The sequence below is a fragment of the Bidens hawaiensis genome, unplaced genomic scaffold, assembly GCF_021521415.1.
Source record: "Bidens hawaiensis isolate Kalapana, Puna unplaced genomic scaffold, B.hawaiensis_p1.1 tig00010577_1, whole genome shotgun sequence".
In the NCBI taxonomy this organism is placed as follows: domain Eukaryota; kingdom Viridiplantae; phylum Streptophyta; class Magnoliopsida; order Asterales; family Asteraceae; genus Bidens; species Bidens hawaiensis.
In genome coordinates, this window is record NW_027491810.1 from 760061 (window position 1) to 776867 (window position 16807).

General features: G+C 34.7%; 1 protein-coding gene across 1 annotated transcript; it reads right to left on the minus strand.

Annotated features, from left to right (window-relative positions):
• Nucleotides 1–1780: 1780 nt before the first annotated feature.
• On the minus strand, nucleotides 1781–7610 carry LOC143535739 (uncharacterized). The gene is made up of 6 exons (XM_077029909.1): nucleotides 7160–7610; nucleotides 5998–6098; nucleotides 5025–5122; nucleotides 4671–4885; nucleotides 2511–2561; nucleotides 1781–1801 (listed from the first exon to the last, which is right to left on the minus strand). Exons 1-5 carry the CDS (start codon nucleotides 7608–7610, stop codon nucleotides 2515–2517), a joined length of 912 nt encoding a protein of 303 aa, XP_076886024.1. The 3' UTR covers nucleotides 1781–1801; nucleotides 2511–2514.
• Nucleotides 7611–16807: the final 9197 nt, after the last annotated feature.

Sequence of the window (16807 nt, forward strand, 5' to 3'; positions counted from 1 at the left end):
CTATATTAATGTGATTATATTAGTAGTTATTACATATTTAACTAAAATTGAATTGAGGCAAAGAAAAATATTGAGGCTTAAATGGGCAAAAAGCAACCATGGTCTACCACCTTTTACTGGTGGTTCCTAGGGGACCTGTTTTGTTTTAACGTTTGGAACTACCTCAATACTCGAGTGAGACTTTCTGAGACTGGATTGCTAGCCGTCCATACTGATTTTAACATTTCAAGCCTTACTCACCAAGAAACACATCAATGAGGAAACCCACCACTGTAAAAAATACCCTTTGAGTTAGGTTTCAAACCCAATACCATAAAATCTTAAACCTTAACCATCATCCTATGTTATTGGACTAAAAGGTCAATGGTCCGAGGGGACATGTGAAACACCTCAAAAAAATGCCGGATTGTGTCGGATAAATTGTAGTTTAGAGCCTTTAGACGCAAAATGGACGAGTCTCTGTATGATTCTGTTAGTTTCAGACCACATACTTTTAAAAATATGATTATTTATTCATTTATAAACTAAAAATTATTTATTAATCCCACTAACTACTTTCTTGCATTTAATGTGCTTTTTAATTTTTATTACTCACCGCCTAATTTATATAATTTTTTCATAACTAAGTCGGAGATGTATTTTAATAATCATATAAAATAAAATCATCAAAATTCAAAAGAAAAACACAAATCGTCAAAAGGTTGTAAAAAAAATAATAAAATACAAAAACTTTAAAAGTACAAAATTTATAAAGAACAAAATGTTTTTGTTTTTATTTAAAAAGAGATACAAGGGTCGTGCCCACCAAAATCACGAGACAAGTGGGTATGCCAAAACTTTGGGTGCCAACTGCTGACCGAGTAAAGACAAGGAAGTGACTGACATAGGAGTATAAACTAACTAAATAATTCTACGTTACTCAGGACCTACTCGTTAAAGATAAGTTAAAACGAGCTTGAGAGTCTAAACTAAAGCCTAAATTAAAGCTCTTTCAACAAATAAACCCAGACCCGAGCTATACATACCAAGCTTGACTAAGCTCGCAAACATAAACAATCGTATTACTTAAAAAATTAATATATATAACGACAATCTTTTTGAAATTTTAGTTATAAAAACTAGAGAATTATATGTGCCATAAACAAAATAACTAAATAATTATAACAAATAAACTAGTTCGGCTCGGGTGTTTTTTTAGATGTAGAGCTCAAAACGAGTTTACTTGTTTAGATGAAACAAACCAAACTCGAGTTTAGACAAACTTGAACTCAGCTTGGCCTCCAAATAATAATTCAGATTGCTACTTTTGAGTTTTACAACTTTTACCCAATATAATACCGGATGGAAGATGGTAAATTGTGATAGAGTGTAACCTAAACAAGACAACAAGCATTGCAAAGTATATAACACAATATTTCTTGGCCTCTACTCGCACGACACATGTAGCAGTCTGCCCATCAAGTATTAACTTGAATCGAAAGTAAAATTTTATGAGTATAAACTCTGACAATGATATGAAAATAAAATTGTATATTTACTTCATTCGAAAGTATGATTTTTAATATGGATTTACCAAAACCTAAACTTTACCATATAATATGGGTCGTCAAATTGGGCCCAATCAAAACCGATCCATTATATTATATAAAACAATAAAAATAGAAAAAGAAAGCAGTCTGTAAAAGTATATATATATCCTAGACAAATGAAACAATCAACAATTTCCCCTTAACTCCAAAAGAACAAAATTACCTCAAACGACTGATCATTAACATCAATTCACCAATCTGTAATTTCCCTTCTGCAAAACATTACACTTTTTGGTTTATTTTTCAATTTTCTAAACTTAAATAAAACAATTTACCACATTATAAACATTTCAAACTATGCAGTTAATGTAGCAAACAATCGAAATAAAGTTAAGGACCGATATTTGAGATATCGGTTATCGCGGTAGGACATCGGTAATTTTAGTATCATGCAGAATTTATATATATACATGTAAAAAAAACGTAAACATATATAATAGTAATAGTAATATCAAAAGTCAAGACTCAAATGTGTCAATATTTGAAAGCTTCCTCCGAGTCCACATCAACCAAATCATCCAAAATATCAGTCAATATCGCTAATAATATCGGTACCGATAATCTGAACGATATTTTAGCCAATATTTTGCTTGGAACCGATAACCGATATATCGCTGATATTAACCGCATAGATTTCAAAACCATATTCTAGTGGGTATCTTAGTTATCAGAATGATTTTACACATATAGATACGCGAAGTACTATAATTGGATTGAAAAACTGATACATGAATAGAGTATATGCGCGATTATGATTCTAGTTTTTCATGGCTATGTGTGAAATCATTCTGACATGACTATAAGATATAACAGACCCAAGAAAATAGCTACTTTTGCGATTGATTTAGTGAAAATAAGCTAGATCTATGATGTTCTTCAAGAAAAATAATGAGAAGTAGCCCAGGAGATTATCATCCTTACCGGATTATAGTTTGTCAAAATCATCGTCATCCAAGCCATCATTTCCGTCATCTGAAAAGTCAAAACAAATCATAGACATGTTAAATCTCCCAAACTAGATAAGAATTATATAAAAATAAGCTATCGCATATGTTAGGGTTTGATAGATTATGATTGTGGTTAATTGTGATTAGATAATAGAATAAGGCAAATGAAGAACCAAACGATAGTATTAATGAAAATGTTAAGAAAGATTACAAGAGATTCCCGGGCCTAGCCCTCTCGCTGCATACGCAGGAGCCATGGTACTACCATCTTAAACCTAAACATACCCCCCTCTCCCTATTAGCTAATAACACCTATTTATAGAATTATAACTTGCACTTGACCCCCTCCCAAAATAGACAATGATCATGATTCCTATCATTACTACCCCCTTCGAAACAGTCTTGTCCTCAAGACTGGGAACGAACAACTGACTTGACAACCAAGCGGAGGCTTCCCCGAGAGTGTTTTCAGGTGGTCGACCCTGCCCATGCACCAGCCACAAATGATATGATCCAACAAGTAACTCAATCACAGGACTTGTCTTGTACCACCAATGAATACCCGGTAGTTTGGTGGTAAAGAAAGTGCCAACAGAGGTAAACGTGCCAAAAGACAGAACCCGGTCAGCAAGAGTGGTCCAAACTCCAAAGCTGAGAAATCCACTTGACGAAAAACCCATCAGAAAAGTTATTAGAATCTCCTTGTTGAGCCATAGGAATGAAGCCAACATTTATGATTGTAGACGGATTGTGAAGAGTGGCATTTGGACAAACGAGCAAACGTACCGTACCTCCTTTCCACCCAAGGCGTCTATCGCCAATTGCGAACGTATACACCACCGTGACCTATGTAAATTGTTGTCGAAGCACGGTGAACGTGTGAGGCTGCTGAGACGCTAACGCCGGCCCGAGGAACTCCGCAAAACAGAAATGGCGACCAACAATTTGGGTGAGAATAATCGGATTGGACTTGAAATCAACTCGTGTAATCGAAGCAAAAGCGGAAAACGCAGTCCAATAGGCTGGAACCTGAGTAGTAACTGGGTGTTCAAGAGTGGAAACCTGGTCGTTAGATTGTTTGACAGATCCGGGTAGGATAGCAGCCACCTGAGCCGTCATAGATGAAGATCCAGAATAAGAACTATTCGTCCGCAGATTACCAGCGCCAAACAAATTAATTTCAGATTGGGTAATTATTGCCATTAATTGAGAGTAGAGATGGTGAATCAGGAAGGGTACTAGAGGAACGACCCACTACCCGGTCAATTTTCAGATCTGAAGACAGATCTGGAAGAAATGACGGAGATCTGAGAATTAATATCGAGATGTCATGTGCCAGATGTGCCGGTTTAGCTGAATCAGAAATCGGAGGTCCAGGTTCGGCAAAGTCAGATTTGGAACCCAAAGCAAAGAAAGCGTTACCGTCGAACCCAGAGCCTGACGAATCAAGGTTTGAAGAACGTATCTCCTCATTCAATTGCTCATATGGACCCGATTTAGAATCGGATCCGGAGAAAACCTCGCCGGAAAACCCCAATGAACCATCGACGTTCTTCTTCTCATGATGTTTCATCCAAGTGAGAACCATCTTCCAAAACTCAGCCGATTCTACTCGATCCGCTTCTAACACTGAGAGAGAAACCCTAATTTCAGTAACATCAGATTGAAGCTGCTTAATATGTTGTTCGTGAATGTCCAAACGAGAATTCTGATTCACCATAATTGAACCGGAATTAAAGATCAGACTTAGATCCGAAAAGCAGATCTGAAATTTAGTCGGATCTGAGATCTGAACGTGAAAGCAGATCTGGAAATTGAAATCGAAAAGAGAGCGGAGGTGTGGCAGGTCGGACCAATGTTAGGGTTTGATAGATTATGATTGTGGTTAATTGTGATTAGATAATAGAATAAGGCAAATGAAGAACCGAACGATAGTATTAATGAAAAAGTAAAGAAAGATTACAAGAGATTCCCGGGCCTAGCCCTCTCGCTGCATACGCAGGAGCCATGGTACTACCATCTTAAACCTAAACATACCCCCCTCTCCCTAGCTAATAATACCTATTTATTGAATTATAACTTGCACTTGACCCCCTCCCAAAATAGACAATGATCATGATTCCTATCAACATACCTGGTCCATCATCACTGTCACCAAGATCACCCAACAGAAAAACATCCAAATCCTGGTCATCACTTGTCTTTGTATTTGTGCTTTTAGTTTTCTGATTTGCTTCACTTGTTTCTGTTTTAGAGACACTTTCAGCTGCGGGCACCACTTTAGCCTCCTTGTTCACCTTTTCATCCACTTTTTTATTTTCCTCTTCTTCCTTGTAACGCTTTTCATAACTGTAATTTTTATCACATCAGAAATTGAATGTAGTTCACATCAATTAAAGAATTATGCAAAGCAGCTAGTTTTCTAGTTAAGTTCTAAACTTTTAGTGTTGTAATTTTGAATAATTGGAGGAATATATAAGTTACTTACGGAGTCACGTGACTATTTACTAAAATGAAATAAATCCTCCAAAATTTCCTCTCTCTCATGACGCGCGGGCATAACTCGTACCTCAACTTTGAGATTTCCTGCAATTATCAATAGCAATAGAGAAGACAAATCATTAGTTCTCCCTAGTAGTATCAAATCCTTAGACAAGATCATAATGATGCATATCTTTATTTGTTCTTAATAAGTTCACAAAAAATAGTGCATTGTAAATTCTTCCAAAGACAGGGCGGTTCAACGAGCATTGGGAATCAATTAGGTTCCTTCTCTATGTTAATAAAAAATTAAAGACCAAAAAGAAACTGGCCACCAATTTTTATTGTTATATTCAAAATTAAAAGTCTTCACACCAAGTCACCAATAGATGAGAAGTAATTGTAACAGAAGGACTGAAGGAGGAAAATAACTCTTAAATGGTCAGAGGCAAAATTATGTGAATTCATAATGTCTAAAGAATATGCCTACCTACTTTAGTCTTTTAACTACTAATTATTTCTATTTCCATGCAAATTTTAAACAAATGTCATAGATATTTTTTTGCACCCAATGTCATAATTCCAGAAGCAAAACATCAGACACAGAGTTGTCTGTATTAGTGGGAAGAGAACATGACAGATATCAAACTCCAAGCACACTACTAAAAGTTTGTACGGTTGTAACTAACAAGAATGAAGAGTCAGATAGTGTCAAAAGCATTATTATGAGGAACAAAAGGTAATGGAAAGGACAAAAAAAGGGCTCTAAGAAAGTTAAGGCAAAACGAAACATAGTATGATCATAATCCCAACGCTTTTCATCTTCACCAAGATTAGGTATCATAGAAACAGACAAAATTATCAGATGGTGACGGGTAGGACTATTTCAGTACATAAAAGTAAAGATGAGCTAAGTCAATAGTCCATTCATATATTTGGACGATGTTTGTCTCTGCTTCTAGAAGGATTCAAAAGGTTACCTTTACAGTTGAGAGAACAAGTTTAGCATGTGTTTCTTGCCACTTGGTAAGATCCTGCCGAACATTTGAGATTGTAGGAATATCAGACATTTGTGAGTCATCTGCATATGCATAAACAACTCCAATTATAACCACCAAACAAACTGGCTGGACCAGTAACTTCATACATGAACATGAAAAAAGTTATAAAGCCTGAATGTGACTGTCATGTGTATGCATCTAAGCATACTTCTGACAAACTGTATATTTTTCCAGATCTCTAAAACATTTGCTAATTGCTTTCTACCTATTAACTTGCAATCAGAAGGAGAAATAAGAGATACAACTTCTAGAAGATACTCTTTTGTTCTTATCAGTAGTGACATATTAATATACTACCTTAGACAAACGCAAGATATATCACTCTAATACCTATATTTTTCACTGCAAGAAATTTGAAGAACACCTAACGTCTTCCATAAATAATAATCTTTCACAGTATATAAGAAACTCTAGTACGCTTTTCAGCTGATATGATAAATTCTATGATTCCCAACAAGTTAGAAATACTTATAGCAACAAGTTACTGATTAGGAGCTTTCCTGTGATTCCTAATACTTCATTACAGATACATTGGGACTGTTAAAGTAGAATAGCAAACCAGTCCAGTCTCAAAGGTGTACCGATATTAATTTTATATTTTCAGTACGCACACATCATCATTTCACCTTTCATATGCTAATGTTAATTTTTCCCCAATTCTTAAGACATTTCTAATCTCGGCAGCACCGCAGCGCCATTACAGACTGTTAATTCAATCGCATCTCTAAAACACTTTAGAGTGATCAAAAACCCTAGATAAGATACAATGCCATCAGATAACAGTCCAAAACTCATTTAAGTTTCCAAAATCTCAACCTGTCCCCTAAGCATTCTTCAAAACATAACATAAACTCCTAATCCTATCACGGAGAAAGTTAACATACAAATTAAATTAGAGTACTAACTGTGCGAATCAAGTAGTGTAATTATATATACAAGTAGTGTAACGTAATTGCATTGTAGTGTAATTACATCATAGTGTAATTACACTACACTATAGTTACACTATGATGTATATATAATTACACTATTTGTTTCGCACAGTTAGCACGTTAATTTAATAAACGCATCCTGTCACCACCTTCCAACGGAAAATCTCGAAACGCATCCAACGTAATCTCCTTCACAAACTCTCTCAACTCCTCCGTAATCCCAAACTTCTCGAGATCCTCATCCGCGCTTCCATCGCCTCCGTGTACTGTTTCCAAACCCGAAGGCGACGAATCGACAACGAGGTGCGAGATCGCAGCAGACGTGGACGGAATCTGAGCCTTGATCTGATCCGCACGCTTCAACGCCTCGACCTTAATCAAGTCCGCCTTCTTCGACGCCTCAGCCGCGATCTCCTTCGACCGCTTGGAGGCCTCCAGCACGATATCCGACAGCTTTGATGATCCGATTGTGAAGTCCTGTGACCGCTTCGCGGCTTCCTTTGTGAACTCCTGTGACCGTTTGGCGGCTTCTTTTGTTAACTCTTGTGACTTTTTGGCGGCGTCTTCGGCGAATGAGCGAGCTTTTTGCCAGAAATCCATGGCGGAATGATGTGTGAGTTGGTGAGATTGGAAATGAGGAGATGGTGAAGAAGAAGGATTGAGTGTGGAGGGGTGCACGTTATGTGCCGTGTGGTTAATGCTACACGTTTAAAAAGTCAAGATGTTGACCGGGTAGGTAACGTTGATGGATTGTTTATAGTTTATACATCGATGTATGTAATGTAACAAACTCTGTTGCTATATTTTGATTGTGTAATGTGTAATAATTAAAAATTGTCTGAAATTTACTCATAAACAGTTATATTTTTCGATTCATCCAATCACAACCACGCTCTAAAGTAATTGAGTACATACTCATACAATTTAGAGAACCTAATATGAACGCTCTAATAAAGTAAAATATAAGAAAATGAAAAAAGAAACAAGAAAACATAAATATACGGGCACATGATATGTATTAAATAAATTGATAATACTTTTACACATGGTTGATCGTATGCGTCATTATTACTGTTTTCTGTTTTTATAGTTTTCAAAACCCTATCAAACAGATTGGTCGGACCGGCAACCAGAAAAGAAACTGACATGGTTAAGCCCATTGAATGGGCCTCTGTTTAAGCCGGCCAGTTATCAATCGGACCAGTGAACTGGTTGAACTAGAGTGGTGGTTGGGATGATGTTCCATTTTTCAATATTTTCCTTTTTTTAAACTTATTTTATGATTCATTTATTACATTTTCATATTTTTGTTTATTTTAGTATTAATTCTTAATGAATCTTTAAATTAGCATAATAAAAAGAAGAAACTGGTGATTTTTAAAGTTGACTTGCCAAAACGTATGATTCTCTTGCGTGAAATTACCTTGTGGGTGTTATGAAGTCGTTGGGCTTAGGTACTCGCTAGATTGCTATGATCGAAGCTTGTCTCCTAGTGGCGGACCTATGTGTTAGGTTTGGGAGAGGGGGGGGCACTTTAAAAAAAAATTAGTGTTATTTGTATGTGAAAATCCTGATCGGCCCCTTAAAATTAGCGTTAAGTTCCAATGTCGCCCTCAATAATATAATTCCTTGGTCCACCACTGTTGTCACCCTATATATAAAGAATTCCTAAGAGCATTCTCATTCTACTCCCTATTTCCAAAACAAAAATTACACTAAAACTCAATTTATTTTCTCTCTTCATTTTAATTAAATAATACTTTTTATACCTTTTATCATTACATTTTCTCTTTCTTTCATTCACAACCACTTTCAAAATATATTAAAAAATTATAAGGAATGAATAGTAACTTTTCAAATATACAGAAAAATCACTACTTTTTCTAAAATATAAAAACTTTTCACTCACAACACCCTGAATCACTTTTTAATTTATAAAAACACCCCTCACATAATATAAGGGGTTGGATGAGAATGCTCTAAATGCTGCAATACTTCGTTCATCACTCTGATCCCAAAGGTGTCAAATCCTGTCATAATCTCTCCACAAGTCTGATTAACATTTAATATAAGATTATGTATTAGTAGTCTTTATATATAGTGTGACACGACTAATATCATTTCGAAAATCAGTCGTTACTTTGAGGTTTGTCTCAGTTTAACTCTACTATCATTATTTATTTATTATATGTGTTTAAATATCATGATCCACTAATACTTAAAAGTTTGATACGGTATGTTATTTTATATTCACCACATTTGCAAATAACTCATAAGGTGTGTGAGCTTTGTTAGTCGTGTATTTTAATATGCATTCTCAGTCATAAATCTAACGAAGTAGCTTGAAGTCAACAGATTATAATATCACGTTCTTTTCACTATTTTGTAAGTTCTTTTAGTAACTTATAAGTTGGCTTGACTTAATTACAACTCTAGTACATAGGCGTGGCAAGTTATATAGCGTGTGAGCCAGTGGGTTTGTGGGTATAGATTGATGAATTGAAATTGATAAAGCTAAAATATAACCCATATATGTGTGTCAAATACATGTATCATACATAGTTAAAATCACATAAACAAAATAAGTGTAACCCGTGTTTTTTAACTAGTGATCACAAGTCGGTAAGTAAAAACAGAGTTGACGAGTTTAAACTAATTCAGCTCCTTGGCGTGTATGCAAAAATATATGTAGACTTAGACCTCGCTAATTTAATATGTGTATGTATATGTATATGTATATTTATATGTTGTATATGTGTATGTACTCGGTTAATCATTTATATGCGAAAATACGTGTAGATTTAAACTCACTCTATCGACTATATGGGCCAATAACAAGTTGGGCTTCTATGGTTCATAATTCATTACCATCATTGATTCATTTCCATCTTCTTATTGGGCTCCTCTCTTTAGATGATCCATTGGAATCCCAATTATGTGAACTTTAGAACCAACAACGTTATAACATGCTTAAAGAATAAAATATATTCAACTAGTTTGTACCAAAATCTTATTTTTCCGTATTTAACTTTTTATTACAATAGCGATAATGATACCCATCACTATACATACAAGCATGTACAAAACTAGGCAAGGGTCCCGCAGACCCTTCGGTTAACAAACTTTCTACTCCTTTCATTGTCAAGCTTTCTACTAGATAAGAGGTATCTAATATTGCCGCTCTTATATTGTTTGACCCGTTAATTTACTAGCATTTAAAATTAACATTGACAAATTTCTACTCTATACAAACTTAAGTGATAAATACATATACCTTCATATGCATATACTACGTGTGTGTGAGAAAAATGGAGTGTGGTCCACCATGCTTTGCAATAGCAACATTGCAACATATCTTGATGATGTATTGTTCAATTATGGACCCTATGTGTGTTAGGATTGTGACTTAGAATTGTCCCATCCACCCCTACCCTCACTCAATCTCCATGATGAGCGGGATGACTAGAGGGTTGTATGTAACCCCTCCCCACACTACCCTAAAACTAGGCTAGACTCCAAACCAAGAGGGTCTCTTCCCAAATTGGCCTTGGATGGTGACATTGGTTAACATTTATATAAACATCCAAACATTCAACACTTAACACCATATCTTTTCCGTATCTCTTAAGTTTTATTTGTTTTGTGAATGCTAAATGTTTATGTTATATAATCATTTGTTTAACTAACAAAATAAAACTAATAATGTTTGTTTTAAGTGACGTTATAAGACTTTTTTTTCCAGATATACCACATAGTACATACTATAAGCGCTGACACGGATGGAATTAGAGGAGGGTTTGAGCCGTTGGCATTCTAATCGGTCAGATAAGTCTGTACGTGAACTGAATGGGCAGTGAATCGTTTGTGAACTATTCGATGGGATCGAGTTGGTTTATTTAATAAACAAGCGAATATAAACACGTCTTTCCACTCAATGAAAAGAACGAACATGATCACACACCATTCATGAACGTCCGTTTATGTTCATACATTTACGTTAATTTATTTATGTTTGTTTTATGTCTGTTTATTTATTCATTTAAATTTAATTTTTGGTTATTATTAACACTATGTGGCCCCTCATGTATGAACACACCAAACCAGTCGAATTTGAGATCTAAGCCCGACGTAATTGACTAAGAACAAAGAATGCATTCATTTTCTTCTATGTTCGGTAATTTTCGTTTATGTAACAAACGAACATAAACAAGCACATTTATTTTCTTAACAAAGTTGCAATGAACAAGAAAACATATTCATGTTTGTTTATGAACAAACTTCCGGTTTTGATTCTGCCGATGTTTGAGCGACAATCTCCTCTTTGCCGGTGTGAATCGGTATACACCAACTATACTAAAGACTTAAACCAAAAACAATTATATAGCCATGTCGCGTTCTTTGATTTTTTTTATTGTAGATTAGCAGTTACCAGTTTGCCGTCAATTCTAGGGTTTTATAAAATTTAGTCCTTGTTTGGTAACTTACTACAAGGCAAGATAATTTTACAAACCCAAGTCTATATTTGTTTTAAAGTTTAACAGGGGAAAAAATAGATTCTAACCGACAATCAAACTAATACATATGTGTTAGACTTTCGATTCCTAATTTATCTGGTTCAATCTAACCTTCGTCTTCAATTAACAGCCCTAATCCTCTTTCAACCTAAAGAAACAACCGAATCAAAACAATATGATTTCTATACAATAGCATGATACAACCATTGCATAAGATATATATACATTCAAGATTTATAGATAGAGATGTGGACAAGTACCGGAAGGCCTAATTTGGAGCCCCCACAAACCCCATATGCATGTGAACATGTTCCCATCATGCACCTACACACTCAAACAATCTACATCAAATTCAATGGTTTCTTGTCCTTGCAATTTTGGGCTACCTTACATTTTGGACCTACAATCATACATCATTCAAAGATTTTTTTTCTTTCTTACTTTATTTCATTTTTATTCACTTAAAAAAATAAATTTAGTTTCCATATTTCCACATTCCCCTAAATTTGTAAGTAGAAAATTTAAGGACAAAATATGGATTAGCCAAAGATGGAAAATTGATAGAATAAACTTAATAAAGGAAAGGTGACATATCATTTGGGTTTTAGGGTTATTTGTATCACGTTTATGATATAAGGGTGGAGGGTACTTCAAGGTTTTCGTGGCACACCGCCGCCAGGGTCCACAAACTACCCTAAGGATAGTGAATAGGGGTAGTAGTCATCGAAGAAAGGAAGAAGATTTGGTTTTGGACTGTGTGTCAGCTACTATATTACCGTTAATTTTTTTCACTTATCAATACACTCATTCTATAATCATTTTATCAATTTCTCTCCAAACCAATATTTTTATATGGAGCAACCAAATCCCGAACTGATAATTTGGAGAGGGTCACGATGATCGAGCCATGAAGAAGAATTAGCGTTAACTAAGGTTTAGGTATATGTTTCCGAAGACATGGACCCTATGGAACAACGAACGTTGGGTTTTGGCCACGAGTTTGGAACTATTTTGTTTCAAATTGAGGATCAAGCGATCGTATAGAGCACCAAGTATGTTTGAAATGGCAAAACATGGTAGGACAAATTAACGCTCACGGTAACAACAGTTTAAAGTCATAACAAAAGTCAAAAGCTGATGGAATTGGAAAAAATACATGCATTTTTATTTATTTTTGAGTTTTTAAATTTATAATTTATTAGTTATTTTTAGTTAAAATCTTTAGGGTAGTTAAGTGACGTGTCGTCAGCCCTTATGGTACATCAGGGCAAAAGTAAGGTGGCAATGCCGGACTTTTCTAATAGAAGTGTTCAAACAATCTAATTTACACTACTGTCTCTGAATTTCAATAAAGTTATTCTCTAGCCCATAAACTTTAATAAATTTCCTTTTTTATCACTTAGTTTTTTAAAGTTCTTTCATGGTTTTCTAATTCATATCTTGCTTTGTTGCCTGTGTAAAATCTGTTCTGTGTAAAATCAGTTGTTGTGATTTGCTTATTTTTACCTATCTTTGGAACCCGCGATAAAAGATGCATACATTCGACCCCTACGACACCTACGACACAATACGCCAGGCATCTACTGGTTTACAACAATTATACAATTAAAAAGTTTTCGCATATGGTTAAATCCTTTAGTAGTCCAATACGTTGATAAACACTTTTCAAGATTAAAAACCACTATAGTGAGAATTTGATTCATTAGTGAACCCGGTATGCCTTCTAATAAAGTGTTAACTAGTGGTTATTGCATATGATGAAAATGTGGCCCCATTAAAATAGCGTATTCACTAGTGATACGTGTAATATTTATATAAAAACTAGGTTTTATCAGTGTTGTTTTCATTTTTTGTTTTAATATTTATATACTTTTTTTGGATTTTAATTTTTTTTATTGTAAGGAAATTAATAGAATACATAGGGTTTGATGATGAACGGGTTTCACAAACAAATGATATGTTATAACCCGTTTAAAAACTATCTGAGTTTGGTGAGACCCATGACCCGCTTATTTTTTTACTCTAAAATTGTTTCTTAATTATAAAGAATATATATTTTTTTTTAAAAAAATTGGATATTAATTTTTAGTATATCCATATTTTATGAGATTTTCATATCAAATATTTGCTTAGATTAATTTTTAATATAATGAGATGTTATAACTCGTTTAAGGGTTACCTGTGTTTGTTGAGACCAATACTCGTGAATTCAGATCAAATACATGAGAATCATCCATTTACAAATAAAGCAATCTGGTAGTTTGAGAGAATGCAGGAAACAACCAGATAGTTTTTAAAGGTTTCGTTTACATATATTTAAGACTAGTTTGAGACCCGTGTATTACACCGAGAATTAATGAAAATTACAATATTTAAACGTTAAACAAAATACAATCAATAACACAATTATCATATATTGTTAATACAATTACAACTTTCTTCATATATTGGTTGACCTAAAAGTTGAAGAATGATTTGTTTGTTTCAATAGGAAAAATATTTTTTTTAATGTTTTTTATTACTTGCTGCGATAAAGATGGCGAAACGTCCATGCATTGTCATGTAAATCTCGGGCAACAAGCTCTTGTGCAGGCGGTTGCATGGAAAAATCCTATTAAGAAAATGTTTGTTATCACATAAAACACAAATTTTCCAACTTTATGATTGGGTTGATTCAGGTTAAGGTTTTTCTCTAACAAGTCAAACTGTTAGAATTAACAAAATTAGAAGGAAATGGGCCAAATGAGTTAACTGAGTCAAAAGTTAAACAACGTCTACTAAAAAGAAGTTAAGCTCATAAGAGGCGGAAAGATTTTTTCGGCTGCTCGACGAGGAACAGAAAAGCCTCAATGAGTGCTAGTATCACTTGCTGTCAAAGTTTATGCAAAAAAACTCTGTGTGTGGCTTGTGTGCTTTCATTGACAAATCTGCCATCAATAGTGCTTCTCTATCAAACTGCTAATGATAAACAATTATGAATTATAGTCAGTAACATAAATTTAAGCCCGGTGAATTATAAAAGTCCATACTGAAGGAACAGGTTGGAGTGTTATCTGAGCATACACTTCATCTGTTTCTGTATCAGCCTGAAAAAAAAACATTTTTTGTAACAAAGTTCTAAAAGTAACTCGTATTTAGAACCAATGTTGTAAAAATCAGGATTGATCTGTGATTAATCGCTAATCGGTGGGTTATTTAGCTAATCAGTGTAACTAATAGAGTAATCGCTAGTTGGCCTAAATGGGTTTTTTTAAAGACATTGGACCTTGATTTTAACCCGTTAAGCCCAGTTATCGGTTTTCTCATTGATTTGTTATAGTTTAATTGTTTATGTGAACACTGAAGCATTTATGTGAACTTTTATGTTAAGATATCAAAATTATATATATAATTTTGAAAAGTTACATATAAGAATTCCAATCTGATTAATAAGCGAGTTCTACCACACTGTTTAAAACAACAAAAACGATTAATAAGTGGAGCGGCGTACATGCAACGTGACATTATGAAAGATGCATAGCAATTTTGACTGAAGATTTGGATAGCTTGGAACTTGAGCATCCACATCCTTTTTCATAGATGCAACAACCTGAAAACATGTATTAATGTATTATAATCATGTATTATAATAAAAAACAGTAGGTTAAATTCAAAACTTGAACATTCTAGAGTAAATTCAAAATAATAATAATAATTAAGGAACAATGTAAAATTGTTCAACTATCAAAATAATATTACTACTCTAATCAAACCTGCAAATTGATGGCGGTGACAATGACGGTAGGCGTCGGCGGTGGCGATGACGGTAGGAGACGGTGGTGGCGATGACGGTCTCATAGTTGGAGAAAAAACATGGATTCAACAACTGAAATTAGGAGACGGAGGTGGCGATGGTGGTATCGTAGGTGGCGATGGCGATGGCGGTATCGTAGGTGGCGATGGCAGAGGGGGCAATGGAAGAGAGGAACGGCGGTTGGGATGAACGGGAATTAGGGTTTGTTATCTCTTTTGGTGTTGAATGAAAAGAAAAAAAGAATAATAAAAAAGGATCCAGTTAGTATTATTGGGGCGGGTTGACCCGAAAAAGATACCATTTATTGAAAATGGGTTAAAAATTGTGAGAGTTGATAAAAGGTTGACAAGTGACACATAGGAGTAGTTATTTATTTGAATAGTAAGATAATAAATCACAATGTTGTTTTAAAATAGTTTTCTCCAGGACTAAACTATACACAAATCTGCAAATGTAGGCGTCGAAAGTATGCAGCTCATGATACTAAATATTTATCAATATAAAGCCTAACAATCAAATTAAGAGAATCAATGGCTAATACTACCAGAATTAACTAAAGCAAAGTAAATAACTTAAAAGATATTGCGTGAGAAACAAATGGGAGAATGCTATCACCTACGTGCCGGATCCCGTTGAGATAAAAATGACTTCCCAATTGACTTTAACTATGACAGTTATAAGAGCATTTCTCAATTCCTTTCGGGATATGATATTCATACACTCTTTGGTTATCCACACACCCTACATACGATCTTATAGGGGCTATACGATCATATGGAACCCCATGTTAAAGAGTGTGTGGATAGGTCAAAGGTGTGTGAATAACCAATGCCTTCCTTTCTCTCTCTTCAAATTCAAAATTATACTAAAACGCACTACATTTTCTCTTTCATTCTCAAAATAATATTTTCTATACATTTATCATTACATTTTTTTCTCATTCACTTACAAAAACTTTCAAAATATATTAAAAAAAATATAGGGTGTTACAGAAACTTTTTAAATATACAAAAAAATCGTTTGTTTTCTTCCCCTCCAATCACAACACCCTAAACCATTCCCTATATTATAAAAACTTCACTCACTAAATTTGATGGGCGGATTGTGAATGCTCAAACACTCTAGGCGAACCTCACATCGGTCATAAACATGGTAGATTATTGGTTCATAAGGAATGCTTCGCTTCTTAAATTATTAGCACGTTTTGGGCTTAGTTGGCTGTTGAACATATGAAAACTCCACAATTAAACATGCTTAGGAGAAATTAGTACTAGAATAGGTCCCCCCCCCTCCCCCAGGGGAAGTCTCCACTAAGCAACCAAAAATAAATTCTTGAGTTCTTCGTGGATCAAGCAGATAATATTGGTGATACGATGGGCCGGATGCTACATCGGCCAAGGACAAGAGAGATTATTGGTTCATAAGGAGTGTCTAGCCTCTTGAATCGCCAACACATTTTGGGCTTAATGCTAATGGACGAGAAGGAAATT